The sequence below is a fragment of the Schistocerca gregaria genome, chromosome X (genome assembly GCF_023897955.1).
Source record: "Schistocerca gregaria isolate iqSchGreg1 chromosome X, iqSchGreg1.2, whole genome shotgun sequence".
NCBI classification, from domain to species: Eukaryota; Metazoa; Arthropoda; class Insecta; order Orthoptera; family Acrididae; genus Schistocerca; species Schistocerca gregaria.
In genome coordinates this window covers 154,078,851-154,101,943 of record NC_064931.1, presented here as the reverse complement: position 1 = coordinate 154,101,943, position 23,093 = coordinate 154,078,851, and the positions used below count along the sequence as shown (strand labels likewise).

General features: G+C 40.1%; 1 protein-coding gene across 2 annotated transcripts in view; it reads left to right on the top strand.

Annotated features, from left to right (window-relative positions):
• Positions 1–18,214, top strand: part of LOC126299415 (uncharacterized protein C9orf85 homolog) — a 43,747-nt gene extending 25,533 nt beyond the window's left edge. For both annotated transcript variants that reach the window (XM_049991309.1, XM_049991310.1), the window contains 2 exons: positions 16,595–17,045; positions 17,437–18,214. In XM_049991309.1, the coding sequence (XP_049847266.1) occupies positions 16,595–17,045; positions 17,437–17,573 (588 nt within the window). In that variant the 3' untranslated portion in view covers positions 17,574–18,214. The remainder of the gene's footprint in view (positions 1–16,594; positions 17,046–17,436) is intronic.
• Positions 18,215–23,093: the final 4,879 nt, after the last annotated feature.

Below are 23,093 nucleotides of genomic sequence, written 5' to 3'. Positions count from 1 at the left end.
ACCTACGTTTCTAGCATTTGTAGACTTAGAGAAATCTTGGAGGGCAGTGTGGAGGGTAAAAATCGTAGAGGGAGATCAAGAGATGACTACACTAAGCAGAATCAGAAGGATGTAGGTTGCAGTAGGTACTGGGAGATGAAGAAGCTTGCATAGGATAGAGTAGCATGGAGAGCTGCATCAAACCAGTTTCAGGACTGAAGACCACAACAACAACAGGCTTAATAGGCATTTGATATTGATGCTTATTGGATTATATTCTGTCGTGTTATAAAAATGGCCATTTGTGCCAAAACAGTCTCATTTATTTGGTGTGTTACAAAATTGCTGCCATATTAGAAAGGCCTGTTTTGTTTTATCTAGCAGACAGTGACAAAATAGACGTAATCGATCGAGAAACCACACCAGTCTTGGGTATTTTTGTATTTACAGCTTTTTCAGTATTAGATAACGATATTTTGATGTTTCATGTAACAAAATGTTTGACGAACTTTGATGACGTAATAGATTCTTTCGCAGAAAAGAAAGCACGACATGTAAAGCTGTAGCAAGATTAGAGGTAAAAAAAAAAAACGCTAGGAGCTAAGAATTGAAGAAATGCATAATTTCTTGCTTATCTCATGTCTTTATTGGTTTTAAGTAGCCTATATTTAATTTTTTGTCACACAAAACAGCAAGTTATTAACTAATAGGCAATAAAGAGTTCAGATTTTCTGAAGAGTTCTTGTTCTCTAGATTACAAATAATCCCATCCGCTATTAATTGCGGGATTTTTTAAAAAGAGAGTCAGGCTGTCAAACTGGCCGACTGGCAGCAGGAGAGGCACCATAGGACATTTCAATTTCCACTCTCCTGAATATAGTTTGGACATGCGGTAGAAAAGTGCTTGATGAATAGCCGTGGCACTGCACTTTGGCATACTTACAACCAAATAATATGTCTTACATATCCTCGGATACATATGTTTTCTGTTTCAGACTTTTTGGAAAAATGTGAGCTACAAGATGAACATATTTTGAAAATTCGATTTTTTTTTTTTAGGACCGACCCGGTTTGCAATTGTAGATCTGAGGCTGATGCGCAGAGCAGTTTGAGCTATAGTGGGTAGTCTCTACGTGACCCATTTTTACATTTAGTGATTTTGCTGTTTCCTCTTTGTTTACTGTCACGTCAAATAAAAACAAAACGGATATCTGTGGCTGGGAGCTATCAAGTGAATTAAAACACATTCACATAATTACGGAAGGCTGAAATATGTCATTAGTTTCAGATTTTATTTTATTTCCATCTTTCTGACAGTCAAGCATTAATCGCCTTGTGGAACAATGAAGTTATTTTTGTGTGTTTGCTAAAGAAATTTGACTTTTGTTAACCTTTTCCGCCAAGGCAGTCAATGTATTTGAAACGAAATGTTTAATTCCACAGTACTGGCTAGTTTCAACTGTTCGCTGCATTTCAAGTGCACATTTTCATTTTCTAGCACGTATGGCATTATGCCATAATAAAGAACTAAACATGATATAATAGTGCTGGTGCTTCAAGAAAATTTACATCCCGAAAACCACACTGAAAAGCTTAATATCAGGTCAAGGTCTACTTCATTGGGAATCTGGACATACAAGTGTGCCCTGTATGCACTTAAAATGAGTGCATTTTAATATGGTTCATGAAATTCCGACGCTCTTGCAGTATCCTTTGATGTCTTGTTTCTTTTATGACATAAATGTTTTACACGTACGTACATAGGGGCTTCCTACGTCATGATAGCTACCCAAGCGTGGTGTCGCCTGTTATCTGCGCTCTCTGGCAACTGCTGAAACGAACCTATTTCTAACAGGTCAAGGGAAAATATTGCAAATAGTGGTTTGAAAAGCGTTACTTTCAAAGTAAATATCCTTTTATGTAAGTTGAACCATGTGCAAGAATGTACCATGACTTTATTAAATCACAGAGCGTTTGACTGTCATTAAAAAATCAACTCTTTGATGGTGAGCCATTTAGAAGAATTTCGACATTTACTGGCACATTTGTGTGATATATCTTAAAGTGTAACATGCACAAAAAAGATCAACAGTATATGCAAAAGCTTAGCTTCTCTTTCAGCTTGAGAGCAATATTATATGTGAAAGCTTTTCTTTTCTTGTAGCAGTCTGCAGCTCGTGGTCTTGTGGTAGTGATCTCGCTTCCTGTGCACGGGGTCCTGGGTTCGATTCCCGGCGGGGGTCAGGAATTTTCTTTGCCTCGTGATGACTGGGTGTTGTGTGTTCTCCATCATCATTGACTCGCAAGTCGCCGAAGTGGCGTCAACTAAAAAGGACTTGCAATACGGCGGCCGAACTTTCCCGCATGGGACCTCCCGGCCAACAATGCCATACGATCATTTCATTTCTTGTAGCAACACTATGTATATTAATGTAAACTATTAACTTTTTCTGTTTGTGTGTTCGTGCTACTTAACAGTGATGTTGCTGTTGGCTGACTACATATCCCCTGTCATCGGCTGCCGATTTCACGTGACATGAGCTACGAATGGCTTACAAAAGCGCATTGAAATCTCGATTTCAATGATTTGGAAAGTAACATTTGGTGGAATTCAAATGTATGTTTTTGTAATACGAAAATACGCAGCACACATGTTGCTCCACATCAAAGATATTTCCAAAACGTCTCTCTTTCCCTGAGTTTCATTTTCTAAAGTGCTGGGAAATTGTACGCCCGTGTATAAAACCATAACCATTCAGAGGATTGATAAGGGAAAATATACTGTCACTCGGGAGAAAGTGTATTTTTAACCAGGAAATCCGGGAATTTTTTTTCCTCGTCCACGTATACACCCTGGATATAAAACCCCTTTTACTTCATAAACGATTCCAGATATTGAAACAAGGTTTTCTGCAATTGATAGTGTGTTGAGGTGCACATAATATTTTGTAGGGATGACGGTCTGAAGTCTGGTATCAGTCGAACTACTGAAACAAATATGGTTGCTTGAGCCCATTGACTTACTGATTTTTTTAAATTATGTTCCAAAAAATAATATTTTTTATTAATGAAAAATCCTATAATGAACGACATTACATATAGGCATATAAAGCAAGCTTTTAAAGCTCAAAATAATGAGTTACAAAATTTTGGAGATCACCAATAATAAAATCCCAAGTATACGTGTGCACTGGACTTTGACTAAAATATTTTGAAACATGAAGTAATTTTTTAGTTTCTGTGTAGCTATAAATTCTAACCATGTACTTCACAATGGTTTCCTGTAAACATAAATCTTGGAGGAGCTGGATGGAGCACAGTGAATGTATTGATCTCGTAGCACTGACAAAATGTCATCACTTTCAGTCTCTAATGAAGTAACATCACATTTACCATCACTTTATGCGCTGCTAAATTCAGTATCAAACTCAGGATCACTGAAGTCATCCCTTTATGGAAGCATTGCCTAAACAATGATACAGGAGAGTGTCTGAAATCATGTATTTTGTTGTCAAGTATCCAAAGCTGCACACAGTAAAGACAATATTTATTGGGAACTGCATCAACCAAAGCATGACAGTCAGGCTACAAATGTAGTACCAGGTGCTCTCTAGTGGCCGAACACTTACCTATCAATGCTGAAATGGATACAAGTGAGGTTTTATTGTTTTTGAAGGTCTTTCCTTGAGTTGCCCAAGTATACTTGGGATTTTAAGTTTCTGTTAAAATAATAAATATGAAATAACTCAGTGTTTTAAGTTAAGGTGTTAAGTGGAACTATATACTTTTCATAACTGCATCCAGTAGCTGTTGGAAAGACAGCTACAATGATATAGCACTTTTTAATATTGACTATGAAACCTGCTGCAAAAGAATCGGAGAAATGTACTAAAATAGAAAAGCAGTGTAGCTAGAGTTGATACGGTGGTGTAAACACCACAAGTAGTGCTCCCGTGGCAAGCTCCATTGCTATATGCAGCAAGACAGCCTTGGGCTACTAAGATAAAACTTCTTTCTTTTTATTTGGAACTAAAGCATATGCTTGCTTCCGGCTTATCGGATGGGGCTTAGGAAAACTATTGCAGTCCCGCTCATCATCTATCTCTTGAGCGAGGACACCTTCGTGGGTGGGTTTTCCTCCACCCACTATGCATTGTCGTTTTCTGTGCCGACGAGGACCATGGAATTCTTTGCACCTCACATCCAGCATGGTAGCCAGTCCGTTGTGGTGGGGCCGCCATGTACTCTGTTGGTTGTAGCCTCCTGACTACACAGGGATCGCCCTGCTGATGGCTACGTCATTAACTCCCACGTATGCCAAGGAGTAGATGCCCGTCACCCTAGGGCATCGGGACTCCCGGCAAAGGACATCACGCCAGGTGGCCTTTGCTGCGGCTGGATGGCACCTGTGGGGAGGACCCCTGGTTGGACGGAGTGGGTGGCATTAGGGTGGATGACGCGCAACACGACATCACTTGCTGGTGATCAAACGCCAGCAGTCTCTAAGCATTCCAAGTCTCGGTACAATGCAAGGAAGCATGAGACTAAATCGTTCCCCTTACTGGCCACACCATGGGAGGAACGCCAGGCTAAGAATGGCAGTGAACCTTATTTGCCCCGGTACCTCGTATGTACGAGAGCTTATGGGGACTCCATCTCGATGAAGCCTCAGTTTTTAGTAGAGCATTTAGAGGACAAGAGCTGAAATATGGTCCAGGGTATTATATTCCACAGGGACCTTCTTTTGCAGTCTGACAAGCTGTGTGCCAATGTTCTTCATTATTAACAGTGTATGGTTCCATGACTTTCTGCTACAATGTAAAACAATCAGTAAGGAATACTGCTTACAAGTTCAATGCCATTGTTTGTTGCCCTCCCAAGTTTTGTCGATATAAGTGAACTTACCATCTTGCTCTCTTAATTTCCTTACTTGTATGAAATATTTGCATCACTAGTCAATTACATCAGTTCCCTCTAACATAATCTTTCTTTTATTTAGTGGTCTCTTTTATTTAAATACCTTTTTACGTGGTGTCTTGTGCAAAATATCATTCTGCCAAGGAAAATGGATATTTTGTTTTACAGCAGTAATTTGTGTAATGTCAGCACTATCTTACTATCTTTTTATCTATTTAAAAGTCCTCCATTGTTTCTTGAATGACCAATTTTGGAAGGCTGATTACAATGATTAATTTCTTCTCAAATTTCTTAGTGTTCTTTCTTGGCGATTCTAGTGAACTGTGTGGTTTATTTTTGCATTCCTTTCTGAGATTTTCTATTGAGGCAAGACTGACTTTTGTATAAACTGCAGCCCTTTGATTGAGATTGGAAATATTAGCCCCCAGTTCTTTTTGTGCCAATAGTGGCTATAATTACATTAGAGATGACTGACTGCTCTTTACTCCAAAGATATCTCTCATTTGTATTTTGCACATTTCTGTTCTGAGTAACTAAATATATCAACTGAACTGGCAACTAAAATGACATGAACAGAATCAGAGTGAATCGTCACTCGATGCACTACACTGCTGGACTAGTAATGGACAACTGATTTTGAGAGTACATGTAGTGTAGTCGCAGGGTTCTTCCAGGAAGGGTCATTTTCCCCACAAAGACCGCTGCCCACTTATGATTGTACAGACAGACTATAATGTCCAACCAAAAACATTGTATTGTATCTACTACTGTTTCAAGACTATTCATGTTCCCCCCTCCCCCTCCCTCTCCCCCTCCCTCTCCCCCTCCCTCTCCCCCTCCCTCTCCCCCTCCCTCTCCCCCTCCCTCTCCCCCTCCCTCTCCCTCTCCCTCTCCCTCTCCCTCTCCCTCTCCCTCTCCCTCTCTCTCTCACACACACACACACATATTAAAAACAAAGATTCCAAGACTTACCAAGCGGGAAAGCGCCGGCAGACAGGCACAATGAACAAAACACACACACAGAATTACTAGCTTTCGCAACCGATGGTTGCTTATGTCTGCTTGTGTCTGTGTATGTGCGGATGGATATGTGTGTGTGTGCGAGTGTACACTTGTCCTTTTTTCCCCCTAAGGGAAGTTTTTTCCGCTCCCGAGATTGGAATGACTCCTTACCCTCTCCCTTAAAACCCACATCCTTTCGTCTTTCCCTCTCCTTCCCTCTTTCATGAAGAAGCAACCATCGGTTACGAAAGCTAGTAATTCTGTGTGTGTGTTTTGTTCATTGTGCCTGTCTGCCGGCGCTTTCCCCGCTTGGTAAGTCTTGGAATCTTTGTTTTTAATATATTTTTCCCATGTGAAAGTTTCTTTCTATTTTAGTTACACACACACACATATATATATTCCTTTCTGGTTGTCATTTGTTAGTATGAAAAACTTTTCATTTGTATCGTGAGAGAGATGTCTGTAGTAATACATTCAGTTTACAGATCACACATTATTTATTTACAGATTGATTTTTTTAATTGCTATTTAATAACATTCAGGGCAAATTATTGGCTACTAACTTCAAATAGATTCAGAACATTGTAAATAAAACAAATGAACCTTAATCTGATCAATTCCAGTTATTTTCAGAATGTCAAGAAAACTGCAATAAAGCTAATATGTCATTGTCTGTTGAGTTTGTACATCTTACGTGTTGCACTAGACGGTTTAGTGTATTCGACATTAAATATTTAGCCATATAGGAATGGTATTAATTTTAGCCACATACCAAATAACAAGTTAAAAGTGCTGCGCTTGGGTCTCTTGTCAGATTGATATCCTGTTATAGCTGATGGGGACCTTATTTTATGATGTGATGTTACCAATTGTGCATCCCTTGCACAGTATGGAAGGACATGGTCATCTACCTGATGATTGACCACTATCTTTTTGTATAGCATTCTTCCCTTGACCTATAATGGGTACTGCTCCTTTGTGACAAGTTTGACAATATTGTTGTCATAATCCCCCCCCCCCCCCCCCCCCCCCCCCCCCCCCAGTGAGAATGTCAGTATGGTTCAGGGCATTGTATTTCACCCAAAGAACTATGCAGTTAACTTGGAATGTTAGGAATTAGTTTAGTTTGCTGTATCCAAGAGGGACCAAAATATAATAGCTGATTCTGATGTCTTCATGTTGGCCTCTGTAAGAGGCATGCATGCTGAAAAGTACACTCCTATAATGTAACACTGGACCCACTCCCCACTTCATCCATTGCTTTAAATGTATGCATATTTATATATTTTTTGGTACTGCACACACAAATCTACCTGTGGAAATCGTGGACAGCTGCTGGACAGAAGCACCCCATCAAACAAAAACTGATGTGTGTAAACTACAGTGAGTACCATTCATCCTGATCACTTCTTGCTCGTGCAGATTTTAACAAAAAATTTAAAAGACAGAAAAACAAAACTTTTGCCTGTCCAGCACAGCACAAAGGAAAAGTACCAATGACTACAACTCATTGAGATGCCTAAATTTTGCTAAAACAGGAAACATCTCCTTGTCTAGTGACAGTGCTTACACTGTCAGTCCCTAAAGTCCGGCCTATGTGGCCACCTGAGTGTGTGCATTCAAATGGGATACAGATGTTCCCCTCCCACTAAATGCTGGAATGGTTTCTATGAAAAGGTCATGACCTATTTCCTTCCACAACTGGAGTATGTGTGACCATACTGGTACATCCAATACACATATTGATAGTCCCCGCAGCAGGCTCGCCTCTCTTTGGCGCATTCGTGGTTGGCTACCACGGGCCCCCCCAGCCTTTGCATCATCTTTTCCCTTCTGTGCTGCATGTCTATCCTCTTGTTAATCCTTCCCCCCTCCCTTGGGGAACGTGTTCCGCATTTTCAGTAGTTGACATAAGAACAGTCTCACCACTGTTTTTTTCTTCCTTTTTCCCTTTCCTTGTTCGCTTCTCCTATCCTTCCTTTGCTTTGGAATTTGAGTCTCCTGTTTTTCCATCTTCCTCCCTGTGCACTCCTGAAGGCCATATCACGCATCTGACGCATAACAGATGACTGGGTAATGTGTAATTCCCAGCCCTGTGTTGACAGGTAGGGTTCGCCCGTACCCCTTGGTACAGACCAGGCCCAGGGAGGGGTGATTAACTGAGCTGATACCTTCCCAAATTGCCGATTGGTCCCTCTGTCAAGTGTTTGGGAGGTGTGAACAATCACCTAAGGTGGGTGAGCTCCTCCTCTGAGGAGGGGGGGGGGGGGGGGGGTACTCACGTCTACCAGACATAAATGGAATGAAGCTTCAGATTCAAAGACCTTCCCAGCTGCATCACAGTGACTCATAGTTTCACGTACTGAAGACCGTCTGTCCTTTGCAACGGTAAATCCATTTCTTATTTAGAAAAGTGTTGATGTCATTGCCAGCCCTGTGAAATCCTGCTCTCATTTACACAATGGCATTTTGCTTTTGGAGACTACTGCTGATTCTCAAGCACAACAACTGCTTGTGGCTTCTCTTCGTCAAGGCCCACAGAACTCTGAATTCTTCCCGTGGTGTCACTTACACTAGGTTGCTTGATGGTCTGACCGAGGCAGAAATCCAAATGTACCTCTCTGATCAGGGTGACATTGCCATCCATCAGGTGATCAAAAAGGTAGATGCATCCTTAATGCCCGCATTCACTCTTTTTCTCACCTTCGATAGAGTGGTGCTTTCATCCAAGGTCAAAGCAGGGAATGAAGTTATCACAGTATGACCATACATTCCAAACCCAATGTGCTGCTACCAGTGTCATCATTTCAACCATACTCAAATGTCTCGTCAACACTTGGCCAAATGTGTAACCTGTGGTAGGGATGTGCACCCTGGTGATTTTCCACCTCCTCCTCCCTGCTGTATCAACTGCAGTGGCGACCATCCACCTCCTCTTGAGATTGTCCCATTATCTTGATGAGTGGGCTGTCCAGGAGATTCATGTAAAGGAAAAAGTGCCTTACCTGGTCCCTCACAAGTTACTGGCTAGACACAAACCCTGCATTCTACCATCTGGCACTTACAGTACTGTTCTTGCTACATCCCACTCTGTGAAGGACATGGCCATGCGGACAAATGACCTCATATTCAGCACTGTGGTTGTAAAATTGCCCAGTGCCCAGTAGCATCGCCGTCTCCTCATCCAGCTGTGCAACAAACCACCGAACATTCGTATCCTGAGGCAAGTCACCTGTGACACTTCCGGCAAGACGGGAGGAATACTTCCGCGAAGACTTCTTATGCCCTCCAGGCAAAAGAACTTTTGAGTCTTCCTCTGCCAACTGGAAAGGTTCCAGGAAGTCAAACAAAGGCAAACAGTGTTCTCAGCTTCGCTGACTCGAGATCCTCTTGGACGATGTTGCCATGTGGTACCCTCACCCGAGTGACCCCTGTGTTGCCGGTGTGCACCACAGATCGACAGAGGCAGAATGCCGATGCCTCTGTCAATCTCGTGAAGCAGAATCCTCCAGTCTCTATGCCCTGTAGCACGGAGTCTTTGGAGGCTGGCACTCGGCAGCCGCCGAGATGACACCCCTTCATTTGTTTCCTCCTTCCCTTTCCTCATTAAGACTCTCCTTCAATGGAACATTCGTGGCCTTCAATCAAACAAAGAGGATTTACGGCTGCTCTTAGAATTGTAGGGTCCGCTTGTCCTCTGCCTCCAGGAAACAAAATTGCATTCTCATGACTGCTTTCAGCTCTGGCATTTCTTCCCTGTCCATTTTGGCCCTCCCCCTGAGGACAGCATTCCATCTCATGGGGGAGTCATACGGGATGAACTTCATAGGTAACCCATCTCCCTGACTACCTGTCTTCTAGCAGTTGCAGTTCGCCTTTTCCTTCCTCACTTGACCTTTCCCCTTTCCCCTTTGTACCGTTTACATCACTCCATTGTTCAGTGTCACCAGAGCAGATGTCCTCCAGCTTATTGGGCAGCTACCTCACACCATTCTGCTGCTCAGTGACTTTAATACACGCCATCCCTTTGGAGTTCTCCCAGGACCTGTCCGAGAGGTGCCATCTTGGCTGATCTTCTCAGTCAACTTAACCACCTTTCCCTTAACACACGAGCACCCACATTCCTTTCAGACTCCACACACACCTATTCCCATTTGGACCTATCCTTCTGCACTGCCCAGCTTGCCCCTCATCTCAAGTGGTCCATTCTCTCTGGCATATACTGGAGCGACCATTTCCCATGCGCTACCCATTTACTGTCTCCTACCCCACCTACGTGCACACCCAAATGGCAGCTTACAATGGCCAACTGGAGGCTTTACTCTTCCCTGGTGACCTTTGACAAACGTTTCCCCAGTTGTGATGACCAGGTAGAATATCTTTCAAATGTTATCCTTACTGCCGCAGAATGTTACATTCCTCACACTTCCTCTTTGCCACACTGTGTCCCGGTCACTTGGTGGATAGAGGCATGCCACGATACAATTCGTGTGTGATGTGCTCTTCATGTTTTTAACAGTCATCCTGTGATGGCAGACTGCATTCATTATAAACAGCTGCATGCACAGTGTCATTGTGTTCTTCGGAATAGCAAAAAAGCTAGCTGGATTTCTTTCAGTAGTTCTTTTAACAGTTCCACTCCCTCTTCTGTCATGTGGGCCAACCTCCAACAGCTCTCTAGGACCAAGATCCATTCCCAATTTCTGGCTTGACGGTAGCAGGTGAAGTCATAGTGGACCCCATTGCTATTGCCAACAGCTTGGGCTGCCATTTTTGCGGAGATTTCGAGCTCCTCCCACTATCACCCTTCCTTCCTCCATTGGAACCAAGAGGAGGGGGCTCGGGTGATACCCTTCTATTCTCAGAACCATGGGTCCTACAATGACGCCTTTACTATGAGGGAGCTAGATCATGCTCTTGCTTCATCCCGGTCCTCCGCGCACTTTCTGCTTTGTACGTACAACCGCATCTGGGCAGAGGGCACATTTCCCAGACCCTGACATGAAGCCAGTGTCATACCCCTACTTAAGCCTGGTAAGAATAAACACCCTCGTTCTAGCTACTGTCCCATTTCTCTCACCAGCTGTGTTTGCAAGGTGATGGAATGTATGATTCGTGCCCAACTGGTATGGTGGCTTGAGTCTCGCAATTTACTGACCACTGCACAGTGTAAATTTTGAGTGTGCCGTTCTGCAGTTGACCATCTCATGACTTTGTCCACCCATGTCGTGAATGGTTTTCTGTGGATATCCCAGACTGTGGGCATGTTTTTTGATTTGGAGAAAGCCTAAGACACCTTCTGGAGGACTGGTATTCTCCATACTCTCTACACGTGGGGCTTCCATGGCTGCATGCCTTGTTTCCCCTCAGGAATTTTTAAAAGACTGATATTCAAGTTACGTGTTGGTTCTGCCTTGTCAGACACCTTTATTCAGGAAAACAGCATTCCTACGGTTTTTACCTTGAGTGTTGTCTTCTTCGCTATTGCCATTAACCCTGTAATGGCCTGTCTGACACCTCCGGCACTCCGTTTTGTTGACGATTTTGCCATCTACTGCAGTTCTCCATGTACTTGTCTCATTGTACGGTATCTTCAGCGATGTCTCGATCATCTTTACTCGTGTGGGGCATCAACAGTGGCTTTCGTTTTCCACTGACAAAACCGTTTAAATGACTGTCTGGCGGCGCAGTTGGTTGGTCTATACGTCTTAGGCCTGTTCCTCTTCCATACATTGAAACTATGAAATTCTTGGGACTCCTGCTCGATAGGAAGCTTTCTTGGTCCTCCTATGTGTCTTACCTGACAGTCTGCTGTATGCAGTCCGTCAGTGTCCTACGTGTCCTCAGTGGCACTTCCTGTGGAGCAGATCGAACCACCCTCCTCCGTTTGTGCCGGTTCCTTTTCTGTTCGAAACTAGACTATGGGTGCTTCGTTTATGCATCTGTATGTCTGTCCCTCTTATGCCATCACAATACTATCCACCATTGTGGCATCCGTTTGGCCACTGGTGCCATTTACACTAGCACAGTTGACAGTCTGTATGCAGAAGCTTCTGAACTACCGCTGCCCTAAAACAGTGACTTCCTCCTCAGCAGATACGCATGCTGTTTGTCTGCCATGCATGGTCACCCATCCTATGCCTCCTTCTTCGATGTCTCCTTTCATCACCAGTGTCTGATGTGTCCCTCTTTTCTTCTCTGTTACCTCCTGGAGATCGCTTTTGGCTCTTGCCCTGGCAGCTTAACTTCATGCCACCTGCAACTGCCCTGATGGGTGTGAACCGTTCAACACTTTGGTTTCGTGTGACGGCCTGTGTTCACATTGGCCATCATTCGCTTCCAAAGGACACTACTCCAGCCTTGCTCTATCACCTTCAGTTTCACGACCTTCGCATGGAACTTCTCGATAACACCTTTGTGTACACTAATGGCTCTTGGACTGACCAAGGTGTCGAGTGTGCCTTCATCATTGGCTTCGAAGTTTTTCAGTATCGGCTTCCAGAACACTGTTCACTATTTACAGTACAGATCTTTGCCCTGTGTCAGGCCACACAGTACATCTGGTGACACAGGCTTTTTAATTACATCATCCGCTCCGAATCTCAGTGCCCTTCAAAGACTCTGTGTACTGTACACCATTCATCTCTTAGTACAACGGGTCCAGGAAAGCTGCGACTTGCTCACTGTTGATGGAGCCACTGTTATGTTTATGTGGGTCCCTGGTCATGTCAGTCTGACAGGAAACGAGGCCACTGACGCTGCTGCCAAGGATGCAGTCCTTGTACCTCAGCCCGCTAGTTCTTACATCCCCCGCCCCCGATGATCTCTGTGTTGCCTTCTGTCAGTAGTTGGTGTCACTTTGGCATTACCACTGGTTCTTCCTTCACGGGGACGAACTCCAGGTTATTAAGCCTCAACTTGCCTGTTGTTTGATGTTCCCACTATACTGGGGGCTCTTGCCAACTTAGTAAGCTTTCAGAAGCATGAAAATCAGATGGAATGAGGTCTAAAACAGCACCATATCTCAATTTACAGCAGTGCTTGTTTTGGATTGCATAATGCAATTTGTGTACACATTAGTACTTGCGGTTGCATTGCACATCATAATGTTAATATGTGGTACAAATTGTCTCTTTATAACATGTGCTGGAATCACTGAGTGGTCAGCACCAGTCTGTCTTTGGTCTTCTGTGATTATGATGTGTACTTCCACTACAGGGACAGCGACTGGCATTGTTTCCAGAAATTCATCCAGTACCAGCATTTTGCTTCCAGTCACTGTGTGATTCAAATAGTTGTCACTTTCCTCGTAGAATTGTGCAATAAACTAATAAATAGTTGTCACTTTCCTCGTAGAATTGTGCAATAAACTAATAATCTTCATAATCACTACTTTGTTTAGCCTTCTCTTTGTAAACATAGAGTCCAACAGGCAGACAATTAGCTGAAATTTGAGTCCATAGGAGGTAATTTCCTGCTGCAGATATCCTGTGGGAAATGACAGGACTGAGTTGTCATATTTAATGTTTGGTTCTCTCCTCCTTCTTTCCCACAGTGTTGATCAGTTTCTGTCCCCAAAGAGAACTGTTCTGTGCATTTCAAATTATGCAGTTGTATTACCCAACAGTGAACCATTGTTGCATTCATGAGCTGTTCACTGTGAAATTCATGAATTAAGTATTGAATGTCCATGAGACAGGTACACAGCATTCATAAACTATATAAGAAACTGCACTTTACGTAGAATTAACATATTCTTTTACTTGAACATTATTGTAGCCTACTAGAGCATTGCATACATGTGATGGAACTGCTTCAGCAGCACTCATTACCCACCATTTGCTTCACATGCGTTGTGGAAGAACATGCCCAGCAGTTTTCTCTATCGGTATCATGTGGCGTGCACTCACTGAGTGCTTGGCTACAGGTGCGTGGCCCTGACATGGATAAGGAAACGTACACTCTATACAGCTTTGCCACAATGGGCCTGGAAAACATTGGAATGCACTTAGAATTAGGATTTCTTTTTAGCTGTCAATTTTGCATGTTTTCTTGGGAAAAAGTGTATGCTGTGTACCTGATATTCAACAAGTATTACCTCAGTGACAGTATGATCACGTATAACGAATATTAAAGTGATAATGAAATATTGGATTGAATTGAAGATCATTGATTTAGCTGTGGAAATGTAAATTTGTGTGAAAGAATAGCTGATGAACTAATGCTCATATTGCAGTGACATTGAGACACATTTTGGACAGAACAAATGGAAAAGATTTATGTTGAAGACCTTGACAACAGGTTATAATTGTCAACTTTGTGTATAATCAACAGAAAAAGCTTTTTCCATCTTCACTATAGGCTCTCAAGAGTAAATTGAGCAAATGAACTAATAGGGCTTATTACATTTGATAATATTAACTGCAATTAATGGTAAGAGGAAGGAAGTGCAAGTTTACTAGTAAGCAGAGATGGACATTATTTGAATAAGTATATCATTCAAAAAAATGTTATTCATAACTTGAATAATACAGAATGCCACTATATTTTTTTTATATTGTTTATTCCTTGTACCAAATTCTGTGACTAGTGTTTCTTCCCTTAGGTCAGTACAATTTCTATTTTTTGTAAATAAATTACTAATGGATTGTACATAAATGCGCCTCAGTGGATCAAGTTCTGGACTAAAAAATCTAGAGGTTTTGTATTCAATCTTCCATTGGTTTTTGTATTACTTGTCACTTCTTTTGTCTCAAACAATGAGAAAAAATGCCAAGTCAAGTCGCACTGTGTTTCAGAGTACATGTTGAACTGTAGGATGTGAAAGTAAGTTCAGAGGTGGCAGTAAGTCAAGGGCATACCATCATGCCTAGTAAAGCACTGCAGTGTCCAAACCGATCTTTGGAATGAGCACAGCTTTACAGTGTAACAAATGCAACACAAAAATACTTCATGGGCACACAGCCGTAGCAGTTGCGTGGTCAACACGGCTCAATTCAGCCAACTTTGCATGTGCCAGTACTTCACCCCTCTCCATGTCAACGTGTGGAAGTATTGTAAGCAAGTAGCCAATGATGAGAATGCAGCCAATGGGAACTGTTGATCTGCAGTACCTTCCTTTGTTGTACCAATATAGCTAACGCCACCAGCGATGGGTGTCTCGTTAATATAATTAAGCAATTCGCTCCTGGCTGTTGTGCTATAGAATGAGTGCACAAGTAAGAATTCAGTTTCTAATGACTAACGTAATAGACTCTAAACGTAAAGAACTCCTAAAATGTTCATGGAATGTTGCTGGATGTCCAAAGTCATCTGAAAGTGTATTAGTATTAACACTGAGTAAGCTTTCCGTTAGAATATGGAATAGTTCTTCAATCTGACATGTGTCAATGCAGAAATAGTTTGAGTACATAAGACACCAAAATATTGCAGCACACTAACAACTTTTTTATTGTTAAAGTGCAAGAGACAATCTGAAGGTGTTTTTCGCCTTTCTATAACAAGTGCAATTATTGCAGTAGTGTCCTACCCACAATTTAAAAAACAAGTAGTTCACCTGTATTGCTGTCCATAATCGGTGTAGGTGTACAACAAACTACAGACATATGATAGCCCAAGAAATCAGGTCAAGAGTTTTGAATGATGACATGATGTATAAAGAAAATTTTATTTTGAATTTGAAGCTAACATGGAATCGCAACACATTATTTGCCAAAAACTACAGTGGGATTCATGGTTTCTCAATTTTTGCTGAAGAAAATTGAGAATTGAAAGTCCTATATTGTTATCATGAAATAAAGCCAACTTCAGGAGATCGAATGCACCAATATCCTCCTTGCTTGTGTATAATGTATTTTCTTTAGCAGCCATAATGGAAAATCTTGGAAAAATCAAGTGAATTTAATAATGCAATGTTTGAAAAACAGTTTAAAAAGCAACACAGAGTACATTCATTTAATAAATGACAAATGTTATTGGCTTTCAAATTTATCTTTTATGCTTAATATCTTTTATTCAATGATGAAGAATAAATGATTTTATTCATGTAAGTGAATATTTTGAATACTACTTGTCATTCATGAATAATGAACAATAATGTTTATCTGTATCTATTATCTGAATAAATTTCACCCAACTCGGGTGGTAGGCAAAGTGCACACTGCAAATTCACAGCCTGCGTGCAAGCAAATACAGGTGCTTGACATCTGCATAGCTGTGAACAATTGCTCACTCGGCTGTGTCATCCCCATGTCCGTGTACAGGTGCTCGCTCGGCTGTCATTAAGTGAGACAGCATCAGTAAACTTCAGCAAGTTCCACCAAATATGTGAAGTGTATTCACACGCTCTCTCGCACGCTGTGGTAATGTGAATCGCCACACAGGCCAGGCACATATTTGCAGGGCTTTGTGTTCTACCATGAAGCAACTGTACAGCTATTATAACACTGATGGCCTTGCTCTACAGACAAACATCCTGTAGTTGTTGGCTCATATTCGTGCTCTTTGCATTGCAACGAAATTTGGAATAAATAGCAAATGGAAGGTAATTTGGCTGCATTTGTGTAATACCTATTACTGTTGAATATTACATTTCAGGAGGTGGGGGACAATGGTTATAGTGGATAGGCAGTGCATCTAACATAACTGTTGCTAATTTTGTCATATTCATACATCCCATTTTCTTTCTGTTTCACAGATGAGCACTCAACGGGGAAATACACAGAGAACCAGGCCACAGGCACACCAAAATACAAAAGCATTTAAAAATGACCTACATGATACCTCTTCTCAGACAAAGCTTATAAATAATATTGATCTGTCTGGTGTGTGTGAAAGATGCAAGAGCATCTTGGAATGGAAAATTAAATACAAAAAATACAAGCCCCTAAAGGCTCCAAAAAAATGTGTGAAATGTGAACAGAAAAGTGTAAAAAAGGCCTACCATACAGTCTGTTTCCCTTGTGCCAAATTACTGAATGTATGCCCAAAATGTGGTAAAAATGAGAAAGTTATTGAAAAACTCATTTCTATTGAAGAACAACTGAAAAAGGATGCTGAACTCCAGAGACAAATAAAGCTGCTGTCATTGCGAAGACGACGTACACTGCTACGTTACATTGCTAGCCTTACCAAGGGTACAAATTCAGGTAATATTTACTTGATACTTTTCAGGGGTAGCAATGCATTGTGTTGATTACTGTTATAAAGAAAATTAGGGAATAAAACAAACTTTATTATGTTTATTCTTTACGGACTGTAAGAAAAGTGTTTTTGAGTTAGGTCTATTTGTGACAGAAAATTTATAATTTAGAGCGAGAGAGTGCGGATCTTAGGGTTAATTAGTTTTTCAGTCACAGTCATTACTGTGAACGTAAAATTGGAGTTATGGAAATCTCACATTTAAACGTTCACCACATTTTCTCAGCGAAAAACCTGTAACTGTCATATTGTTATTATATTCTCGTGTGTGTGTGTGTGTGTTTATTAAACTTAAATGTTTTGTAATGTATAAACAGATTTTTTTTTTGCATGCTCTAGGCTTTGCTGTGGGAGAAGATGAAATGAGGAAACTGCAGGAAGAAGTTACAAAAAAACTGGAATCACTGAAAATAAACAAAGATGATGTTTTGGATGATTTATTAGATGATCTTACTGATGAAAGTGATGATGATTGATTACTCTGTCTCAAAGATTTTACCAAAGAATATAACTTATTTCAGTAATATCCTTCATATATTCCCAAAACTGTAGAGTACATAATGTGTTTTCTTGCTAGTAGTGCATGTGCAGCTTTAGAATACGCTTCAGAAGGAACAAACCTATTTTTACTATTTTCTCTTACATAGAGTAGATATAGCATAGCTGTTTCTTATACTATACTTTCATGTTAACTGGAAATAAATATATTTGTCCCAAAGTTAGCTACAATTCACATGTTATCCTTATTCCTGTGTAAATTTTCCATGCACTTTAGATGTGCTCAGCAAATATTGTATCTGATTCATGCAGCTTTTGTCTTCTTTCATATAGAATTTTATGTTGTGGTGTTGTAGGGTCTGTCTTGGGATGCTGAACCAGTGCTTTAACCAGTAAACGTACTTCCCAACATTTACAAATAACTATTTAGAATTTTGTCTTGCATTGTTAGACAGTATGTGAATGAAGATACCTAGCAAATGGACAAACTTGCATTTAAGTTAAAATTTAACAAGAATTCGTGCAGCTCATAGTGTAATACAATGAATTTTTTCCCTCTGATGGTGACATTTTATCAAATATTACAGAAAAATAAATCTTATGATTTTTTACAACTGAACATGCTTTTCACTTTCGATGCAACACGAATCTGTAAATTCATAATAATTCTGAGGACAGTGAATTAGTTTCTGCTCATCATTATGAAGTGTCCACTATGACAACAGATCCACTGCTGTTGCACATTCACAGTGCGTTATTAGTACTACATTTTGCAGATTTTTTTCTATGTTAGAAAGTAAATATGTGGCTACACTTAATTAACAGGAGCCATTATATTAATTTCTGAAGACACCCTCACCACTGTGGCCGATAATTAGTCCTGTAATGACTGGTATTATCGGGAAGGAAACAATTAAAAGAAAAGATAGAATAGTAAATAATAGAGCAAAAGGAAATTGTTTAAAAGTCGATGCTTGGAACAGTTTGGGATTTGTATTGATTGTTATTCAGTTGAAGCCTTTGCTGTGTATGTCTTACGACCCCAGTGTTGTAACTGGCCCCAGATGCTGTGGATGTCTTCATCCATGCCAAACTACTGTTGGCATAGAGCTGTAGACAAGCATATTCACGGTATCTGGTAGCACTCCCGAGTGCTAGAAATTCATTCAGGTGCATGTAGGCACCTGTGAAACAATGTAAAAGGTTCATTTTCCTTGTTGTGAACCTATCATTTTAATATATATCTCCTGAAATAATGTTTTATCTATCTCTGGTGAGAAAATCTTTAGAAGCATATGCAATAAAATGGAAACAATCCAAGATACGTCTGCTAATGCATAGGTGCCCAAGTATGCTAAGAAATCAAATAAAAATGCAAACTATCATTGTGTGTTGCCCTCTGCCCCGTGTCTTCCCACACAAAGAAAAATTCGTAACACCATCAACTATACAGGACAGTAATACTTTTTCAAAACATTGTTAAAAAATACAGGTTGATGGCCCCCCGACAAAAACAGAGATTGACAATACATCTGCAGTGTGTGAATATCATTCTGACAACTAAGACCTTGATTTTGAATGTTTTCACCAATAAATTCTTGCACAGAAAAACTTAAGATTGGAATTTTATTAGACAGTGTGGTACTTATATTTAGTAAAACACTCACACACACATGAACAAAAAGTACTCACTTATCATACCTTTTAGCACTGCAACAATTCGTTGTGCTTATGCACACAAAATATGTAGGTACACTTCTAGTAACTGTTCCAACAGACAAATGTACTGGTTTTGAAGATTGTCTGTGGATGAATTATTGTGCTTATCACAGGAGTGGTTGGGCATTTCAGATAATGCAGTAGTTTTCTTGAAAGTTATTTAAAAACATAAAACTAAAATTCAGAACAAAATATGTTCCACATCCACGAGGACCTCCTCAACACGGATCTATGGAACAAAAAACTAATCTAATCTAATCTGCTACAGAAGCAAGCATCAGAGGGTGACAACACACTTTACCAACCCTGCTGCATGCTGTTTGTGTTTAGTGCACAATACATTATTCAAAACATAAGCTATGAAACAGGATGACAGAATCTTTGCCATAGTCATGTTATAAATAATGTTCTTATTACAGATAATTAATGTCCCCTTCCATTACTAATTGCTCAGATTGTTACAGTGTAAGGACCATATCTTAGATGAAGTTACCAAAGAGATCACAACTAGTTATTACTGAAGATGCAGTGATTGTCACTGTGATAGAGTGAAAGCATAAATGGTCTTTATCTCTCATTCGTTGTATAACAAAATGGGATACTTCTTGCTACATGAACACTCTAGTGTAAGCCAAGATATGGTTGTTCTCTGTCCTCTACTGGAAACATAGAGAACATTTGTTTTGGATACAGGTGTTCAAAAACTACGCAAAAGCTAAATAAAACACAAACACATAGCTGACGAAAGTTATTTTATTTAAGGAAAAAAGTAAGCCACAGACCTGCTAATAAAACTCTCCTGTGAAAGTAATGGAGATGATTATGAAAAACAGCACACAGCTGCTCTCCATCAAATAGCGACCTATAATGAATTATCCGTGTAACTGTTGACACTTTACTTTTCTGAAAGAAAAGTCACATAGCAAACAACCAATAAACATGTAATTCATAGTGAAAAATGAGTGTGTGTTTCTTGGCTTTTGACACTGTTCCTCACAAGGGTTTCTAATCAAATTGCTTGCCTACAGAGTATTGTCTCAGTTGTGTAACTGGATTTGTGATTTCTTGTCAGATAGATCACAGTTCACAGTAACTGACAGAAAGTCATTGACTAGAACAAAAGTGATAATTGGCACTCCCCAAAGAAGGGTTACAGGCCCTGTGCTGTTCCTCATCTATATAAATAATTTAGGAGCCAATGTGAGCAGCCATCTTCGATTGTTTGCAGAACATTTACCATCTAGTAAAGTCATCAGAGGATTGAAACCAATTGCAAAATGATTTAGAGAGGTACAATTGAACTTAAATAATTAAAGTAAGAGGTCATCCAAATGAGTACTTAAAGGAATGAGTTAAATTTTGGTTACACGATAAATCACACAAAATCGAAGACTGTCAATTCAACTAAATAGCTAGGGGACAATTAAGAACAACTTAAATTGGAATTATCACTCACACCAGGGGTGTACAGACTTGCGAGTACCACATGCAACAAACCACTTAGTGTGACTACATAAGGGTTTCAAGTTCAAAAATATTGTGCCATGAGACAAGATGTTATTCTGCATTAGGATCCCCATACCCCAGTGCCAGCTAGTCAGGGCTCAAAAGAAGTTCTACAAGGGCCCTTTCCCTTCATTTTAGAGGGCAATGAAAGATGAGTAAAAAGAAAAAACTAAAAAATTAGAAGAACAAGAAGTGAGGGGCCTGCAGTTCGAAATCTGTGCATCCCTGACTGAGATAATGTTGGGGAAGGTGAACCAGAGACAGCATTTTATTGACACAATACTTAGAAGATGCAACACACCACTAAAGACAGCACCTACACCACACTTGTCCATACTTCGCTAGAGTATCGCTGTGCGGTATGGTATCCTTACCAGGTATGATTGGTGGAGGACATTGGAAAAGTTCAAAGAAGAAAAGCTCATTTTGCCTAATCGTGAAATAGGGGAGACTATGTCTTGGATCTGATACATGACAGTGCCAGCCATTAAAACAAAGGCTTTTTTCATTACATGAAATTTCAATCTCCAACCTTCTCCAAATGTGAAAATATTCAACAGACAAACACCTACATAGAGGGAAACAGTCATAATAATAAAATAAGAGGAATCAGCTTTTATGAAAAGTCTTAAGTGTTTGTTTTTCCCCACATGCTGTTAAAGAGTGGAAAGGCAGAGAAATAATGTGGAAGTGGTTCAATGGACCCTCTGCCAGGCACTTAACTGTGAATAGTAGTCATGTAGATGTTTTTTCATTACTGTAAGTAATTTACATATGTGCAAAGTTAGAAATTAATTGTCTGAATAATTTGTAAAGTCACTGTATGTAGTTTAACTTGGCAGTGACAAAACTTGAGTGAAAAGACCGGTTGCTAATGCTCCAGATGTATTCAGCATAGGATGATGCTGGCCATCAAAGTAACTTGGTACCTTATAAGGCCAAAGTGCAAGGCACTATACACAGGTAGCAGAATTTTACGATAATGACAGAAACTCAAGATGGCACGTAGCAAGCAAGTTCAAAGCAGTTAAGAGTTTTAAAGAAAGCATATGTTCAGCAGCAGACACAGAAAGGCATATAAGTGGGATGACTATAACAAGGACAAACACACTTGTCTTTTGGAGAGTGATTCTAGTTAAAGATCCCAAATTTCTTTATTCAGATCTCTCATATGGTTGATGGTGTACAAGTAGGTACATAATTACAGTGATTCAGAACAATAGATATCCCTATTAATTCATTCAATAACTAATCTGTATCTATCTGTATCTATGATATATGTATGACTTCTTAGTAACAATTTATGTAGTCAAACAGCATTTTTTTCTTTGGCTAGTAGTGAGACAGGTTTGTTTCAAAGAATACAATATGGCATTACCAACTAAATTAGATGAAGATGTGTATCATTATAGTGTTGTATACAGCTGTTGGATGTTGATCAAAAAATACAAAAAAAAAACTACAGGGTTAAGTGAGTAATTATTGCCACTGCCTTAAAAATCATTAGAATACAGTTTCCTGTGTAACTTCAGGAAATGAACACACTTGGTATTGAAAAGCCTTTGCCACCCAAGTCTCACTATTTAAGCCTGCCTGACTACTCATCAATATGGCTGACTGGAAGTATTTCACTGTATAGAAATAAATACCCTCTGTTTCTATGAATGCAGTCCAACAACTGTTTCAAACAGATGGAGATTAAAGCTGTTGATATTGACCTGATCTGTCTTAAATTTGTAAAAATCACATTTAAATGTCTTCATGCCAATAGAGACAATTTGCAGTGTGATCCTAATTTTGTACCACAGAAGGTAAGGGTAGATATATTTTCAAATCATCTGCAGTTTCCCAGCTTTTTATAGGCAACAGCTATTAGTAGTTATCCACAGGCCCACCCTTTTTAATTAGTGTAAGTGGGCTGAAAAAATTATAAACAAAAGTGAGAGAGATTCCAAAATCCCAATGTATAATACAGCATACTTTTTTGGGATGGGCATGTGGAATGATGGTGAGTAAGATACAACTGCTTTAGATAAGAAATTTCTATGGTAAAATGGGACTCCCAGTGAGATGTTCCTTCTGAACCATGGGGACTTGGTATTACAGGTAAGTGTATAGATCCAGATTCTTCCAAATGTATCAACAAATTTTCTCATCACTGCACGTGCTGATGGATCAATGTACTGACATCAGTAGAAAGGTTTTGTCTAAATTATGAATAAGAACTTCTATAATAAATGCATGTGATGGGCCAAATAATCAAAGTCTTCCGA